We start from the raw sequence: 16,566 nt of genomic DNA, 5'->3' as shown, positions 1-16,566 counted from the left end.
TTAAAGGGGTCATATGATGGGATTTCATTTTTTCCTTTCTCTTTGGAGTGTTACAAGCTCTTGGTGCATAAAGAAGATCTGTAAAGTTGCAAACACTAAAGTCTCAAAACCAAAGAGATATTCTTTATAAAAGTTCAGAGTCAGCCACGCCTACCTAAAACGGCTCGTTCTAACACGCCCCCACATATCTACCTCACTATGTGGGAAGATTTGCATAACGCCGTCCAAATGTTCACGCAAAGAAAGAAGGCGTAACTTTTATTCTCGCTGTAGTATTGTTGACGCTGCAGCCATGTCCTGAAGACGCTGTGTGCTTCGTTGTGAAAGCGAAACTACTTTGTTTGGTCTTCCAAAGAGGACGATATCCGCTTCGTTATGCCTAGAGCTGATCTGTGCTGGTCGCTGAGGAAATACATCAACTTTCACCGTGGACGAAGCGGAGTCCAGCCCGCCTCAGCTCACTCTATCCTGGCCTCAGTGCACGCTAAGCCGGGGCTTCCCCTCACGCTAGGCCGCTGTGTTTTTCTTTGCCACTGATGATTCAAATGCGAGTTTTGGGCAGTGTGGATTAATGTTAGCACTTGTTGTTTGTCATTTCTCTGATCACAAATGCAGACATGGTTTTATGCAACGCAACGCGTAAAAAGACAGTATGAGTCATTATAATCAGTAATTATGTCCCCATTGGATGCAACAAATGCCTCGTTTGTAATGGGTTTTAATGTTTATGTCTCGTCGCTCCGGCCGGACACGGCATCAACAGTATGGTGAGGGGCGTAACATTTCCGTCTCACGCTTGAGGTATTCGGCCAATCATAATGCACTGGATAGCTGGCCAATCACAGCACACCTCGCTTTTTCAGACCGATGAGCTTTGTAAAAATACAAATAGGCATAGAGGAGAAACAATAATGTACAGTATGTGGAAAATAATGTGTTTTTTTAACCTTAAACCGCATAAACACATTTCATTACACCAAATACACAAAATAATGTTCTTTTTAGCAACATCATATGACCCCTTTAAGAAACATGCTAAGTTAACATACTTGTTTATCTGAAAAACAATGCTACAGTCAGTTATTCTCCTTTGAAAATGTGCGTTCCGGGCCAAAATGTCGGTCTCTATTTTGGTTTGTGAAACCCGCCCACTGCCAATTTACCCAATTGTATTTCGGCACACCGGGTTGCCAGTTGGCGGAAAACACAGTGTATTTCATTTCATTAATCGTCAAGTGCGCTCGTTCCTGTTAGTGTCACAACCTGGCAACCTGCGTGTGCGTCAAGTCTGAGGAGTATATTATATTTTGAATTTGGACTGCAACACCTAGTTCAATCCTACATACAGCATTTTTAAGCGTTTAATAAATTGCTGTTTAATATTGTAAGTTACATGATTTCAATTAATTAGACATGCTTTTTGATGAATAAAATTTAATATAACCATTAAAACTGAGTCTAGAAAAATTTAAATGGAAAAAAAACCAAATTTGTGAAAAAATAAAATGTAGTGCCCTATGCACCCCTTATGAAAGCACCATATTTTCCTCAAAAACTGAGTGAAAAGATCTAAAGGATTTTATAAAGAACGACCTGTTTTTCTTCTTTCATCCCCACCATTCACAAACTAATTTCCATCAAAATTTGAAGGAGGATTTATTCAGTATTGAACTGCTGATGTTTGCAGAACAGAGCACTGGGAAGAGCATGTGCATCTGTAATAAAACAGTTGGAGATGGAGATCAAGGGGTCTTCTACGTGTTTAAGCATGCTTAAACAGCCATTCGAATTGGAGCTCTCTGCTGAAACCCAAGCAGAGAGCTTTTCTTTCCTGATTCCTGTAGCGTTTGGTATTGGTCTGTCAAGTATCAGTCCTGACTCAAGTGAGAGCTGATCTAAAAGCCCAGCTGGAAGGTCACCTAACCCTATTAGAAAACTGCTGGAGATTAACTGCTTTTTTACTTTTCTCTGTATAATCCAAAATTCAGGTATTCTCCTTGATGTTGAGGAGACATCTGACAAACTAATGGATTTACTTCCAGTCACAATAAGCTTTAAGAAACTTTAAAACAAATCATACAGTACAAAGAACCTGTTGTTGTTACTTAGTTCGGGGCTAGTTTCCTCCACAATTCTGAATCAAGATTCAAAGCTAAAGCTTCTTAAACACATTCATATACTGCAAGGGTTCTGGAAGCTTGAAAGCCATAATCCACAGCAGTAAAGACACCACATGTACAATGCCTGAGTTTGTTTCCTATCACCTTCCATTTTAAATGTTAAACATTTCAAAACTCAACTCAGAAAAATGTTTTTAATTTCCTGATCAATGTAGTCAAAGTCCATTTAAACACAAATGAACAAATGCATTCCTAAATTTAAAAAATGCTTCCCATTTGTTAACTTCTTGACAACTTTATGCAAAACTTGTATACTTAACATTCACAATAATTTGTCAGCAAATCCACTAATTCATCTTTAAATTGGATGCAGCAGTTTAGAAACAAATCAATTTGGCATTAAATTGTCTTGGTTTTTCATTCAGGCTCAACATTTTGGTGCTTTTATGACAAAATTTGGTTGTTAAATGGAACACAGTTTAAATTCTGTCACTATGCACCAATCAATGACAATATTTGCATATATTTATGAATATTACAAGAAACATGACTTGAATTTTCGGAATTCATTTGTCAATGAACACGACGCCAATTAAACGTTTTACACCCATTCTGCACTGCAAGCAAAAAGCACAGAACTTTTTAATGTTTTTGGAAAAAAAAGTATCTTATGCTCACCAAAGCTGTACATATTTGGTCAAATATACAGTAACAACAGCAATACTGTCCAATATTATTACAATTTAAAATAACTGTTCTCTATTTTAATATATTTTTGAAATATTTATTCCTGTAATGGCAAGTTGAATTTTCAGCTGCCATTACTCCAGTCTTCAGTTTCACATGATCATTCAGAAATCATTCTATGCCGATTTGTTGCTAAAAAAAAAAAACATATCTTATTTTTGTCAGTGTTGAAGAGCAGCTGTACTGCTTAAAATTTTAATTTTTTTAATATATATTTTTTTAAATATTTTTCCCGGATTCTTTGATGAATAGAAAGTTCAAAAGAACAGCATTTATATGAAACGGATTATAAATGTCTTTACTGTCAATTTTGATCAATTTAATGCATCCTTGATGAATAAAAGTATACATTTTTTTAAAGAAAGAAAGAAAGAAAAACTTACTGACCGCAAACTTTTGGTAGTGTATGCTAGTTGATAATAATTGGAGCATATATTCAGTATTCATCATTTTGCATTGCTCCAAATGCTCTCAGTGTAGACGCATATTACAACTGAATCTTTTTGTAGTGTGGACAGACTTGTTCATTGAAAGAGGAGTATTCTGATTTGTTGCATCATTCACTTGCAATGCAGATACAGAAGCAACTGAATTCTTAATCATAAAAATCTGAATCAGCTCATTGCAGGTCCAACTTGTAGTCTGCATCACTTTTGTAATGAAAGTGAAAAAACATAAATAGACCCTAAGAATGAAAAAAAGCGCTGTAAATAGCTGTAACTTTTGGCAAGTTATGTTCATATAGGCTTTTAAAAAAACAAGAACCTACACATGAATAAGATATCAGCAGGGTTTCCGTTTCTTAGAGCTTTACATGGTAGTGGCATACAGGCATTCATACATACAAGCCGCCACACAATCTTCACAGCGTGATGTCTGGACTTCGTCCCGTGCCATTGTCACACCCTACAGTCTCAATTAAACACACCCGGTTTATTCACACAGGAGTGACCAACACAATGGAGACTATTGTGATCACAATGACACAGGCTATGGTACTGGGGGGCAAGCTCTCCTCATCAAGGCACTGCCTGACATTAGCATCACTGTCAATGGACAGAGGGGCCCTAACTGCCCACCGGCTGCTCTGTGGACTTAAATCTTTCAGAAAGGAGGCGAAGGTTACTAAATGAGAAGGAGTGTGCCAGACCAAGTCTAAGAACACAAGGTTGAGTTGGGGGTTGGGGAGGGCGTGAGGTCTGACACGGTCCAGGCAAATGAAGGAAAAAAAGCGCACATTTGCAACTGAAATCCAAACCAGTCGCCTATATTTGATTACCACGCCCCGGTGTCACCATGTAGCCATGGCAACCACAGCATTATAGCCTCCTGGGGATGTGAGTTGCGCCTCCTGGTTTAACGTTGAGGGCATCAAGGAACAAAAAGAGGCTAACAGCAGATGAGAAATATGTGCAGCTGGAGGTATAATGAGAGGATGGAAGGAGGAGGGGTCAACGAACAAAGGCACTGTCGTTACAGGCCACATAAAAGCTTGGACATAAGTTTAATTTGCTTTTCAATTGAGTTTGGAAAAGCTGATGAGTTTTACAAAAAAAAATAAAATAAAATAAAGTGAGCATTTAGCTCGGTTGTCTTAAGAGGAAAGCAACTGCATGTTCGTTTACATGTTATGCCACTCAACCAGGAAGGGTTGCCAAACGTAAGTTTGTGGTTTTACTAACAAGACGGTGTTTTTTTTAAACCCCTCTTGCAGTGAAAATGAAGAATCTACTCTTCTTTCTTGGGCTGGAAGCCAGTTTATAACTATTGATTAAACTGTTGTTGACTGCTGCTTAAAGGGTTAGTTCACCCAAAAATGAAAATTCTGTAATTTATTACTCACCCTCATGTCGTTTCAAACCCATAAGACCTCCGTTCATCTTCGGAACACAAATTAAGATATTTTTGATCGAATCTGAGAGCTGTCTGACCCTGCATAGACAGCAACGCAACTGAAATGTTCCCAAGTCCAGAGATGTAGCAAGGAGATCTGTAAAATAATCCATGTGACATCAGGGGTTCAACCGTAATTATACGAAGCTACGAGAATACTTTTTGTGCGCAAAAGAAAAAAAATAACGACTTTACTCAACAATTCGTCTCCTCCGCATCACCCTGGTGCCATTTTGGAGACGGATTTGGAGAATCCGTCACACCGGATCTGTTTCCTACGTTGTTGTGATTTGATGTGAACGGAAACAGCATATCCGTGTGACGCAGCTGACACATTATTCAAAATGACAATAAACTGTGTGTTGTCTGCAAGGTTCAACCAAGTTTGGATGTCTTTAGAAATAAGATATTCAATAAAATAAAATTTGTGTTTTGTCTATAAGGTTCATCCAGGTTTAAATGTCTCTATAAATAAAATTATAAAATATACATTTATTAAATAAAACAAAATAAATATATTTCAGACTTTAATATATGTACATACATACACACACACACACATATATAATATATTAACACCCAAACCTGGTTGAAAGAGTGTATTAGTTTAAATGTTTTGCCTGCATTTCTCATTTCTTCAGTTTTTGAGGGACAGCAACTGCATACAGCCAAGAGCCAGATCTATCATTGTGAGAGTCATAATGAGACTAATTGATTTCTCGTTATAATGCCAGGAGAGAAGCAATAAGCAAGGGATCATTTGCTGTGTCCTACAAAAGCCCTCCAGAGAACACAGCACTGCACAGACACTATTGCCATTCACTACATTAGCGCAGGATTCGGTACTAATGAAGTCTCTTTAGGCAATTGTGCCCTTTCAGATGTAGCTAGCTATGCATCTGAATTCTGTCCACTGTGGATGCAACTAATGTGGTCATACTGCAAATAAAAGCAACTACATGACAACCCTGTTAACAACACAGACACCCTTTTCACTGCCTACGCAACATGACCTGAATGAGTCTACAGTCTAAAGTGCAAAAGTAGACAGCAGAACTAAATAATGTGCTCATGTGACACGCTGCTCAGAGTTGTGTACTCGTCCCCAGCTCTTCCTCAAGCACAGCTATGCGTTCACTCGGACCACGTGTCAATGTCACTCAGACGTTATCTACCGCCGGAAATAATGAGTGCACTGCGCGTCAGAACATCCCATTTCATCAACAAGTCACGAGCAAAACTACTAGTCGTCTGCTTTCGATCTCAACGAACGCTTATGTACAACCACAACAAGTAATAGGCTAAACAAAACAAGAGAAAAGAACAGCCCACACCCTCACATCTCGTGTTACTAAATTGCCCTAGATTCTCACTACTCGACACAAACTGAATATACATATTTGTAACCTTCAACTGTAACCTTTAGCATTACTCTGTTGTTATAGGCGACTATCGCGCGTTCGATTAACGTTCTATTCGAATGCTGTTTTGATTTCAAAGGCACTTTCGCGACGATTGACGTTTGAATTATAATGTTATTTCAAATAGATCTGATGACTGCATATCTGTCGTGCGTTCTGAAACTTCCGCAGATAAAATGTCACAAGAATGCTGAACGAGGATCTTCAGTTAGCGTCAAGCTAATGCGTGGCTTTAAAGCAAAGCTTCGCGGCAAGCTTCTGCACAGCTAGCGAAATAAAACAGCGACGAAAAAGTCCTTGGATATATTTTGTGTTATGAGTATTCATTCAGGAAAAGTGTACGAATACGACTGGAATGTGGTTGGTTTAATGTCTCGTGTCAGCTCGACGGCAAACGCACGCATTTTACTCAACTAAGTTAGCCAGCAAGCTCACATGGTCTAAAATGTTCATAAATGTATTCTGGAAATAAAACAGGCGTGTGTATATTTCAATATGAAAGTTTAATTAAAAAAATATTCGTTTAAAAAAACGTAAACACAAATTAGGGAGGTCAAAGGCTTGTTATTGGCTAGATTTTTTTTCACGAGACACGTTTTATACTTGTCATCTGATTAAAAACGCGCTGACATAAAAGATTTCCCTTCAAATAAACAGAATTATAAATCGCACCGAAAAGCGTTTACTTACATTCGTGCATTCTACTATCGCGTCCGACGACAAAGCTCCCGTGCTTTCATGCAGTAGCCTTTCGCTCGCGCTGTGTCAAAAGATCAGCACAGCTGCTTCCTCCATCCACGCAGCTCGGAGATCACGCCGCACGGCAACGCTTCCGTACCCCCCCTACCGTCGCCAAGGCAACAGGGCTACTTCAGCCAATCACACCCCCTCCTCTCCGATATCCCCCTGACAACTGCCGCATCGCAGTAGCACCTTTTTAGCAAACCTAGCAATTGCGTTCAGCATGCGCTCCGCGTTGCATCACGTTATTCGTTCGTTCGTGAGATGTTTGTGACGGAAAAACTCGGTGGTATTTCAAACGGTTTCGCTTAGAGGAGAGCCTAAACCGGTCAGTGTAGACATTTTGACGTCATATTCTCATTGAGAATTTGCTTCATATTTAATGGCTTTACCAACTTAGACGGTGTTTGACCACCAACCAGCTTACGCTGGAAAAGAGGTCAGATGCTGTGGCGTCATTAGCGGGGGAGTCCTGGAGGCTCGTCGTCCAATCACAAGCTACTTCGCGATGTGAAGTAGAGTAGAGGTACTTAAAACTTACCAATTTACATAAGTACTGTGCTCCAATGAGATTTTAAACGACCATATTATTGTACTTTTTATATACTATTAACTATTTAACCCTTTCAGGCTGAAAGATTTAACCCTTTCGTGCTTAATTTCTGTTCTAAATGCAGCCATAAGTAACTAATAATCAGTCAATAACAACAAAATAAGTTTGCGATGTTTTAATAGTTATTTCTAATGTGCATTGTACATTATGATTGGTTCTGACAGGCAAACAGTTTTCAATACCAACTAAAATAAAATTTTGGTAAATCACATCTAGCTGTTTTGCCGCAGCAAAGAGTAAATACCCTTCAATCTAAATGGGGTAATTGTAAACCTTAAATGCAGGTCAACTGGCCTGCATTATTTAATTAAACAATTAGAAAGAGGTAAAAGTGTATTAATTGTAGCCTTATTATAGGAGCTGTTTATGCAACCAGTCCATGCATGTTGCTTTCCAATCACATGATTGATTTATGGCATTGAGGTGGGCTGCAGAGGACAAAGTTGAGAAGAGATACAGCATGCTTCATTCTGAAGGGTCTCACACAGACATAACATGAATCTCAGTTAAGTTAAGATTAGTGCAAAACTTATTTGTTCATTTTGCTATAAAACATGACCAAGACGATTTAGTTTTAAAGTATTGATTTTAAGTATTTATTCATTTATTTCTTGTTTTAACATTATGTCAAGCGCTTTTATAGAAACCACACACTGGGCTGTTTATTACAGACATGAAAAACATGAATTTTCCAATGAAATTATCAAATGTTAAAAATAAATAAAAAATCAAGCAAAAAATGAAAAATATGCTGGAAAATTACTCTCCCTCAGGGTATGCAAGATGTAGATGAGTTTGGTTCTTTATTGGAACAGATTTGGAGAAGTGTTTAGAGTAATAATTAGTACATGACTTGCTCGCCAATGGATCCTCTGCAGTGAGTGGGTGCCGTCAGAGTTTAAACAGCTGATAAAAACATCACAATAATCCACACGATTCCAGTCCATCAGTTAATGCATTGCTGCATATTTATTAGAAACAAATCCATCATTAAGATGGCCAAAATACCAGTCCATAATTAATCATAACATAAGTGCATATTTCTCATCTGATTAAAACGAGGTTATACTTTTTCACTGGAGAAAGCAATATTATTGATATTTTTGATATTGAATTGAATAAAAATGCCTCAATGATGGATGTTTATTACTATTAACAGAATTAACAGATTTTTGCTTGACAAGACATTAATTAATTGATGGACTGGAGTCATGTGGATGTGTGAATTATTGTGATGTTTTTAATAAGCTGTTTGGACTCTCACTTATTCATTACAAAGAATCCATTGATGAGGAAGTGATGCTAAATTTCTCCAAATCTGTTCCAATGTGTTTGCGTGTGCAAATGTGTAACTTTTTCACCCGAACATTGTGTGCCACGTTTTTCCACATAATTACATCTCTGTTTTTGAAAAGTAAGGCTTTTAAGGAATGCTTTTTGGCCTGTAATGTGTCCAATGCTGTCGATGTGCTGTTACCTTTTTGCCACATGTTTATCCCAGATAAGGACGTAACCAAACATACAAGATTGGGGGGTAGACAAATATAAGTTGAAGTTGAAGCCACTGAAAACCCCAATCTGATATGTATCTATCAGTGTCTATGGCGGGGGTTATGGCTTTAATCTCAAATGGCTATAGGAATTTATCTGTATCTGATTTCTCTCATATCACATTATTTTTTAAAATGTAGATGTGGGTCCTCATTAGGTGAAAAGTTTTTTTCTGTCTTAAAAAAGGCCATTCAGTTTAATATACAATCCAATTCCACTCATTTCCCTAGATAAGCAGTTCAAGGCTGTAAGTATGTGTAAACACTACACACTTCCATTTATTTGGCCTTAAAAGTCTGAACTACCTACCAGTCATGTTTCTGAATGTTCAGAAATGCTTTTCATTCATTTCAGTTTTTAGTTTCTTTGATTAATGCATGCACAATTTTTTGTGTTTGTGATAGTATTAGACGAAAGCAGTTAATTTGTTATTAACACAAACCTTTAGATTACAATGACCCAAACAAAAGTGTGGAATACTATACAAGTACTCTCTCAAAACTGTATCCTTGCATGTAACAGGTTTTTTGAGGAGTACAATCTCAAAGCAAGAGAGTTTGTTTCATTGAAGCCTACAGTATAAAAACAAATCGATCTAATACATTTAGGCCACAAACAACCTTTGAAGAGTTATGGGTGATGTATTATCTCAAATAAAACAAAAACTTGGCAGAACAAAGAATAAAATACTTGAAACATGAGTGCATAAACATGCCACAAAATATCTGAAGATCAATGCGGTTTAGCAGATGTCTAGCTCTGAAATCTTGTTTAGGTTTTTTGCCGATAGGTGGCGCATATTTACCCAGAAATTGGGAGAGCAAAAGGTTTATGAATTCAGTCAATAATGACTTATTCTTATCAGACTAGATAAAACACACCACTGTAAAAGTCTCCTACAGCACTTACTTACGTTATTTGCACAAGTGGAGTATATGCATTAGAGTATTACAGGAAGGCGACACCCGCAATCAGGGTGGTTTTGTCTTATAATAACTGTAATCGAGTCATGTTTAACAAGCTCTTGAAGACCGTATACTATTCTGTTGAACTGTAGTGACAGCTGTTAGGGGTTTTCAGGCTACAGTTTTATCAGAAAGTAGTGCAACCTATAAAGCATGTGATTAAAACAGCAAACTTCCTCTTTACATGTCAAACGTACTGTTAGGAATCAACAAAATCAAGCACAAGCAGTGTTGATCTAATAAAGTTTATTTTCTTAAAAATGACCAGTTTCTGTTCTTTTCTAGGAAATTAAACCCTTTTTAAATTCATACTAGCATCTACATAATGGTTATTGAAGACTTCACAATATATTAAGTCTAGATGTTATGGTACACATGCAAAAAATTCAGGCTGCATGAGAAGCCACAGTCACCACATTACACATAGATGGAGTTTGAGGGGCAAAAAGACAATGGGGCTGTAGAGATACTTGTCTCAGCTTTAAAGAGGCCAGAGGCCTCCGATATAACCAACTCCAGCAAGGCTTTTCAAAATCCCTATCATACATAAGTCAGGCCATGGGCCCAAAAGAATGCAATAAAAATGATTTGAAAAGTCAAGAGGCATTTTCAGGATGCTATGATCACATGGACAAAAAATTAACTGAATGAAAATGCTCTGGGGTTGTTTTTAATAGAACTCTTTTCTTTACATTCTGTATAAGATTAATGGTCAAACATGTTTCAGAATTCTTTGGGCCCTTGTTTTACACTTCAACCCACTTGGAGATTAAAGCTCCAAATATTTAGAAAGGGAACTTAAAAATGAGAAAGATAAATACAACAGGCAAAAATAACCCTTTTTTCTGATTATGGCAGCAACAAAGGTGATGCAAACATTTCTGAACCTGCACAACCGTAAATTCCACACTTCAATAGTTCACATAAAAAGAAGTTAACTTAAAAGTCACCTCATAAAAAAAAAAATGCTTGAGGACAATTTTAGTGTTCGTTTTCTGATCTTTTCTTTGTTATTCCTCTTTCACAGAAAGAACTTATATGCTGAGACAGGAGTATGATTACAGCAAGCCTAATGTGTGTGCTAACAAAATTATTAATAACAATAATAATATATAATAAAATAAAAGACATTCAAATACAGTAAGATTTTTTTTGCCTGAAAATACAAAACTACATGAGAAAGCATTAAAATCATATTTGTAGATCAGAAACACATATTAACATATTAAAAAAAAGCAAGTGCTAATCACATTGTTTTTTGTTTTTTTTTGTTAATTTTTTTTATATCATACATACATTTCAGCACATCTGCTGTCAAAAAACAGTTGCCGGAAGCCATAATGGAATGGCTCTGCCTCTAATACGAGAAACCGCAATCTGTAGCTCCTAGTGGCTCGGGTCACGGTCAGATCTGTACAAAAACTGCAGCAGAACTCGTCTTGAATCTCCACATAGCACTGAAGTTGCACAGGGCAGGGCGCACAGCGTCGGACTCTGCGATTGGAAGGACCCAAGAAAGTCTACTCCACTCCCAAACTCAACACCACTGTGGCACCCACCTCCATAATCTCCAGAATCCTGAGTCAACATATTGCTTCACAATATTTCACTCTTCCAAATCATCCATCACGCTACCAACCAGAAGTGAAGAGAACTCCTTGCATCAAAACATCTTCTCAGTTAGCAATTTACAAGAGAGTCTGCACCCAGTACTGAGGCAGCTTTACGCGGCTTTGGAGTTCTGCATTTCACCTTTCCAAGGATAGTTTCTCTTAAAATGATTAACTCAAAGTCTGACAGTTTTAGTTATCCACACACTTTGCACACCAGGTCTCTCTGGCCCAGAAATGGCAGGCGCTCTGGATTTGTAGGCAGGTATGATAAAGGCCAGGGTGCTGTGATGGAGCTTGAGCTGGATCTCAGTTGTGCTGTAATGTGTTGGATTCTATGGGAGGTGCAGAGTCATACAGAGTGTCCGTATCATGGGTCGGCTCTCCAGCCAATGTGCAAGGATTGGACAATGTACCCGCGCCACAGTCACAAAAAAACCTGGATAGGACAGATTAGAAAAGGGATTAGAGCAGATTAATCTATGCATCCACTAAATCCTACAGAAAAAATGACAGTACAGTATAAAAACTTAGGCTACGTTTACACGACAACGACGTAGTCAAAAACGGAAAAGTTTTTCCCTTGCGTTTTTAAAAAGTTTCACGTATACACGACAACGTTTTCAAAACAATTCACATTTACACACATCCGCGAAAACGGCCAAAAACACTATTATGTATGCCAGGCCAGTAGTTGGTGCTGTCACCTTGTTAGTAAACAGTACCTGTAGGAAAGTGACGATTATATGTTGTATATGATGCGTCTCCGCTGTTGGTTGTAATATTGGTGAAGTAAATCCACACTTTGCTGAAGAAGCGTTAGCAAACTCTTAAACAGCAACAACAGTACCATGTACTCCGCCATTGTTGTGTATGTTTGTTCGCGCTTGCCTTTAAAATCGACACGTACTGCGCATGTCTACATACCTAACACGTACTATGCACGCGCATGACGTCATCCTTTTCAAAGATTCCCGTTTTGGGTGTTTACACGGAAGCAACAATGGTGGCGTTTTCAAAAACTTGCACTTTGAAACCCATTTTCAAAAATATGCGTTTTCAGCCCCCAAAACGCCATCGTTGTGTAAACGAACAGGCAAAACGCATAAAAAGTTTCCCGTTTTTGGCTGAAAACGTTGTCGTGTAAACGGCCCCTTAGAAAAAAAAAAGAAAAATAGTTAAGTTCTATTTTAAATAAATGCTATTTTTATAACTTATATCGAAGAAACCCGAGAAAAATTTATCAGTTTTGAATTGAAAAACATTAAGCAGCACAACGGTTTTCTATGGAAGCTTGTTTCTGCTAAAAACTGGTTTACAATCAAATTAAATAAATAAATAAATAAATAAATGGTAACTGTGACTTTCTCGCAGTTTGGTCTTGTTTTCTCATAATTCTGACTTTTTTCTCACAACTTCTTTTATTTTTACATCCGTGGTAGAAACAAAAAACAGAATTGCAAGATGTAAACTCAGAATTCAGAAGAAAAAAAAAATCATAATTGTGTGATGTAAACTCGGAATTGTGAGTAAAAAAAAAAAAGTGGTGAAAATTCACAATTAACTTTTTTATCCTGTGGCGGAAATGGGTTTCCATAGTTTTCAACATTGATTAAAATAAATAAATAAATAAATAAATGTTTCTTAAACATCAAATTAGCATATCAGAATGATTTCTTTAGGACTATGTGACACTGATGAGGTAATGGCTTCTGAAAATTCAGCTTTCAGCTAAAATATATTAAAGAAAACGATTATTCTATATTGTAATATTCCACAATATTACTGTTTTTATGATCAAACTTATACAGCCTTGGTGAGCCTAAGAGAATTCTTTCAAAAATCTTACCAACCCCAAACATTTGAACAGTGATGTATACATGTTGCACTGTATACAAGAAGGTTTTGCACTGACCTATCATGCCGTATAAACTCCACATCATGCCCTTGGTGGCACTTCTTAATACAATTCACACAAATTGCATTCCGGTCTGTTGTGTTACAGGTGTGACACCTTATACAAGAGAATGGAAGATGGTAAAATACTACAACCAATTCTGTTGGTTTTCAAAGCAGACGGCTTCAAGTTGCCTGCCTTCTAAATTACCTGTAGAAATCGTGCATGGGGTAGCTGGTGTAACTGGAAATCTTGTACAGGCACTGACCTCTGCTCACCGCCTTTTCTATGGCATCCTGATTGTTCATGATTTTGTTATCTACAAAGTTATGAAAAACATTTACATTAACAAATACATAATATTGAGGTAAAGTGAGAAAGTCGGCTAGGAGTTTCAATGTTAATGTTTACCTTTCATTGTAACGTTGACACCAGAGGCTAGAAATAAGCCTCCAAATCTGTTGTTGAATATTTGATTGCCTTCCAGAGTCGCTGTGGCATGGTTTGTGATTTCAATGCCTAAAGTGGGGGTGAAAGGGTGTTACTTAGACGATTAAATAGAAAAACGCCACAGACTACACAATCATGATGACACATTTACATTTTTATTATTTTACAATTTACCATTAAGATAACAAAAGAACCATTATATAGTATAGGAACTGTTCACCAAAAAATGACAATTTGCTGAAAATCGACTCACCCTCAGGCCATCCAAGATGTAGATGAATTTGTTTCTTCATCGGAACAGACTTTGAAAAATTTAGCATTACATTACCAATGCATCCAAATTCTAAATTTCTCTGAAATCTATTCCGATTAAGAAACAAACTCATCTACATCTTGGATGGCCTGAGGGTGAGTTAATTTTCAGCAAATTTTCATTTCTGGATGAACTATTCCTTTAAGACCACCACAGTGACAGCATGTACGCACTTCTGACCTAAACCTTCTACTGACCTGCAGCAAAACCATCAAATATCCGGTTCTTCCGCAGCACCGGGTGGCTGTTTGTGCTGATGAGAACACCAGCCTGTGCATTCCTGAAGATATCATTCTCTTCCAACAACCCTGAACATGCATATAAAGACACTGCTATTAGTTTCCATCATAAAGATTAGACATGGTACATCCATCATATTATTTGACCAGCTTTTTGACACAGATAAACCTTAGTTTTAACCACAAGGGTTTTAATTGGGAGATTAATCACTGATTTAGCTCAAGACAACCCTTGATCCGTGTCTGGGAATCTGGTCTGATTATATTTTTCTACTTTATGTCACCCTCAACTGGCGTTGCATTTCCTGTGCTGTGCCTATGAGCAGTGAGAAATCTTCCAAATCTGTTCTTACCCCTCCCGCCGTTGAATATGCAAATACCCCCATCCCGTCCATCATGGATTTTATTCCTGCGCAGCGTGGGGTTGCTGTCCGTCTTAATCCACACCCCCGCCATGGCATTATCAAAGATCTCATTGTCCTCGATGAAACCCAGCCCTAAGAATAGACCACCAAATGATGTTAAACACAAACACGAGAAAACAGAAACAGAAACTAGGCAGACCTATATAACATCTGAGATCTGACTGTTTATGGTAGGGCTGCTCGACTATGACAAAAATCATAATCACGATTATTTAACACGATTATTAGTGGGCCATATAACAAACAAACAAAAATTTATGCAAGTTTAAAGCATTCAGTTAATAGCCTATAGAAATTGAATGAATAATCAAATGTAAAATAAAACAGCATAGTCTTAACTGTAAGAATGAAACTTCCTTTGTTTCTTATTAATGCTACAAAAGACCTTCTGTAAATAGCAGTGAATGATTTTGTCTTTGTCTTTTGTTGTTTGATTGATATTAAGCACACAGTCGGCAGCAGGAATATAGCCACTGTCACATTAATAGACCGCACGCATCCAATTAACTGTTACACACGCATTTTCATTCTCATCTGTTTACATTCATTACATAACCAACGAGGGTTTATGTGAATAATCACTAAGCGCCACATTTTGACACAATTTTTGCATGTATTTGACCGTTTAGGCGCACAAGTTCAGCGAAAAGATGACTTCACATGTCCGTGTTCTGTTCCGTCTCTGAGCGCAAGCCTACTGAGGAACAGCGCAATTTCTCTTTCATGCTTTTAAAAACATTAATAAACCTAATCAACTTTTATAACTCAAGCACGTCCCATTTTGTAAAAGTCATGTTACATGATTTTACTGAGAATTATATTCCTTCTTAGAGAAAAATGGTATCTGTGAGGTGGTTGTTCTGCACGCTTAATAAACAAACTCCCGCTGGTCCAAAATGCAGCAGCTAGAGTTCTTACTAGAACCAGGAAGTATGACCATATTAGCCCGGTTCTGTCAACACTGCACTGGCTCCCTATTAAACATCGTATAGATTTTAAAATCTTGCTTATTACTTATAAAGCCCTGAATGGTTTAGCACCTCAGTATTTGAACGAGCCCTTATTGCATTATAGTCCTCCACGTCCACTGCGTTCTCAAAACTTTGGCAATTTGACAATACCTAGAATATCAAAATCAACTGCGGGCAGCAGATCCTTCTCCTTTTTAGCACCCAAACTCTGGAATAACCTACCTAACATTGTTCGGGAGGCAGACACACTCTGTCAGTTTAAATCTAGATTAAACACCCATCTCTTTAACCTGGCTTACACATAACACACAAACACATTTCTAATATTCAAATCCGTTAAAGGATTTTTAGGCTGCATTAATTAGGTCAACCGGAACCGGGAACACTTCCCATAACACCCGATGTACTCGCTACATCGTTAGAAGAATGGCATCTACGCTAATATTAGTCTGTTTCTCTCTTATTCCGAGGTCACCGCTGCCACCAGATCCAGTCTGTATCCAGATCAGACGGTCACTGCAGTCACCCGGATCCAGTACATATTCAAACCAGATGGTGGATCAGCACCTAGAGAGCACAGCACTAAGTTGAAGTATTCCCTCAGCGACCA

At 37.7% G+C, this 16,566-nt stretch overlaps 2 protein-coding genes across 7 annotated transcripts in view; both read right to left on the bottom strand.

Annotated features, from left to right (window-relative positions):
- LOC107749364 (forkhead box protein N2-like) overlaps positions 1–7,172 on the bottom strand; it is a 28,570-nt gene extending 21,398 nt beyond the window's left edge. Inside the window, exon 1 of the mRNA XM_016564493.1 lies at positions 6,872–7,172. Within this exon, the coding sequence (XP_016419979.1) occupies positions 6,872–6,881 (10 nt within the window). The 5' untranslated portion in view covers positions 6,882–7,172. The remainder of the gene's footprint in view (positions 1–6,871) is intronic.
- A 4,165-nt stretch (positions 7,173–11,337) lies between these two features.
- The window catches only part of LOC107749363 (F-box only protein 11-like), a 20,137-nt gene continuing 14,908 nt past the window's right edge, over positions 11,338–16,566 (bottom strand). For 5 of the 6 annotated variants that reach the window (XM_016564487.1, XM_016564488.1, XM_016564491.1 and 2 more), the window contains 6 exons: positions 14,914–15,057; positions 14,519–14,629; positions 13,970–14,077; positions 13,769–13,877; positions 13,577–13,675; positions 11,340–12,100 (listed from right to left, as the gene is read on the bottom strand). In XM_016564487.1, coding sequence (XP_016419973.1) covers positions 11,971–12,100; positions 13,577–13,675; positions 13,769–13,877; positions 13,970–14,077; positions 14,519–14,629; positions 14,914–15,057 — 701 coding nt within the window. In that variant the 3' untranslated portion in view covers positions 11,340–11,970. Of the gene's footprint in view, positions 12,101–13,576; positions 13,676–13,768; positions 13,878–13,969; positions 14,078–14,518; positions 14,630–14,913; positions 15,058–16,566 lie in introns of all 6 variants that reach the window. The other variant, XM_016564492.1, reaches the window with a different exon arrangement.

This window comes from Sinocyclocheilus rhinocerous, unplaced genomic scaffold (genome assembly GCF_001515625.1).
Source record: "Sinocyclocheilus rhinocerous isolate Xijiao unplaced genomic scaffold, SAMN03320098_v1.1 scaffold650, whole genome shotgun sequence".
NCBI lineage: Eukaryota > Metazoa > Chordata > Actinopteri > Cypriniformes > Cyprinidae > Sinocyclocheilus > Sinocyclocheilus rhinocerous.
This window is presented reverse-complemented; position numbering and strand designations above follow the sequence as displayed.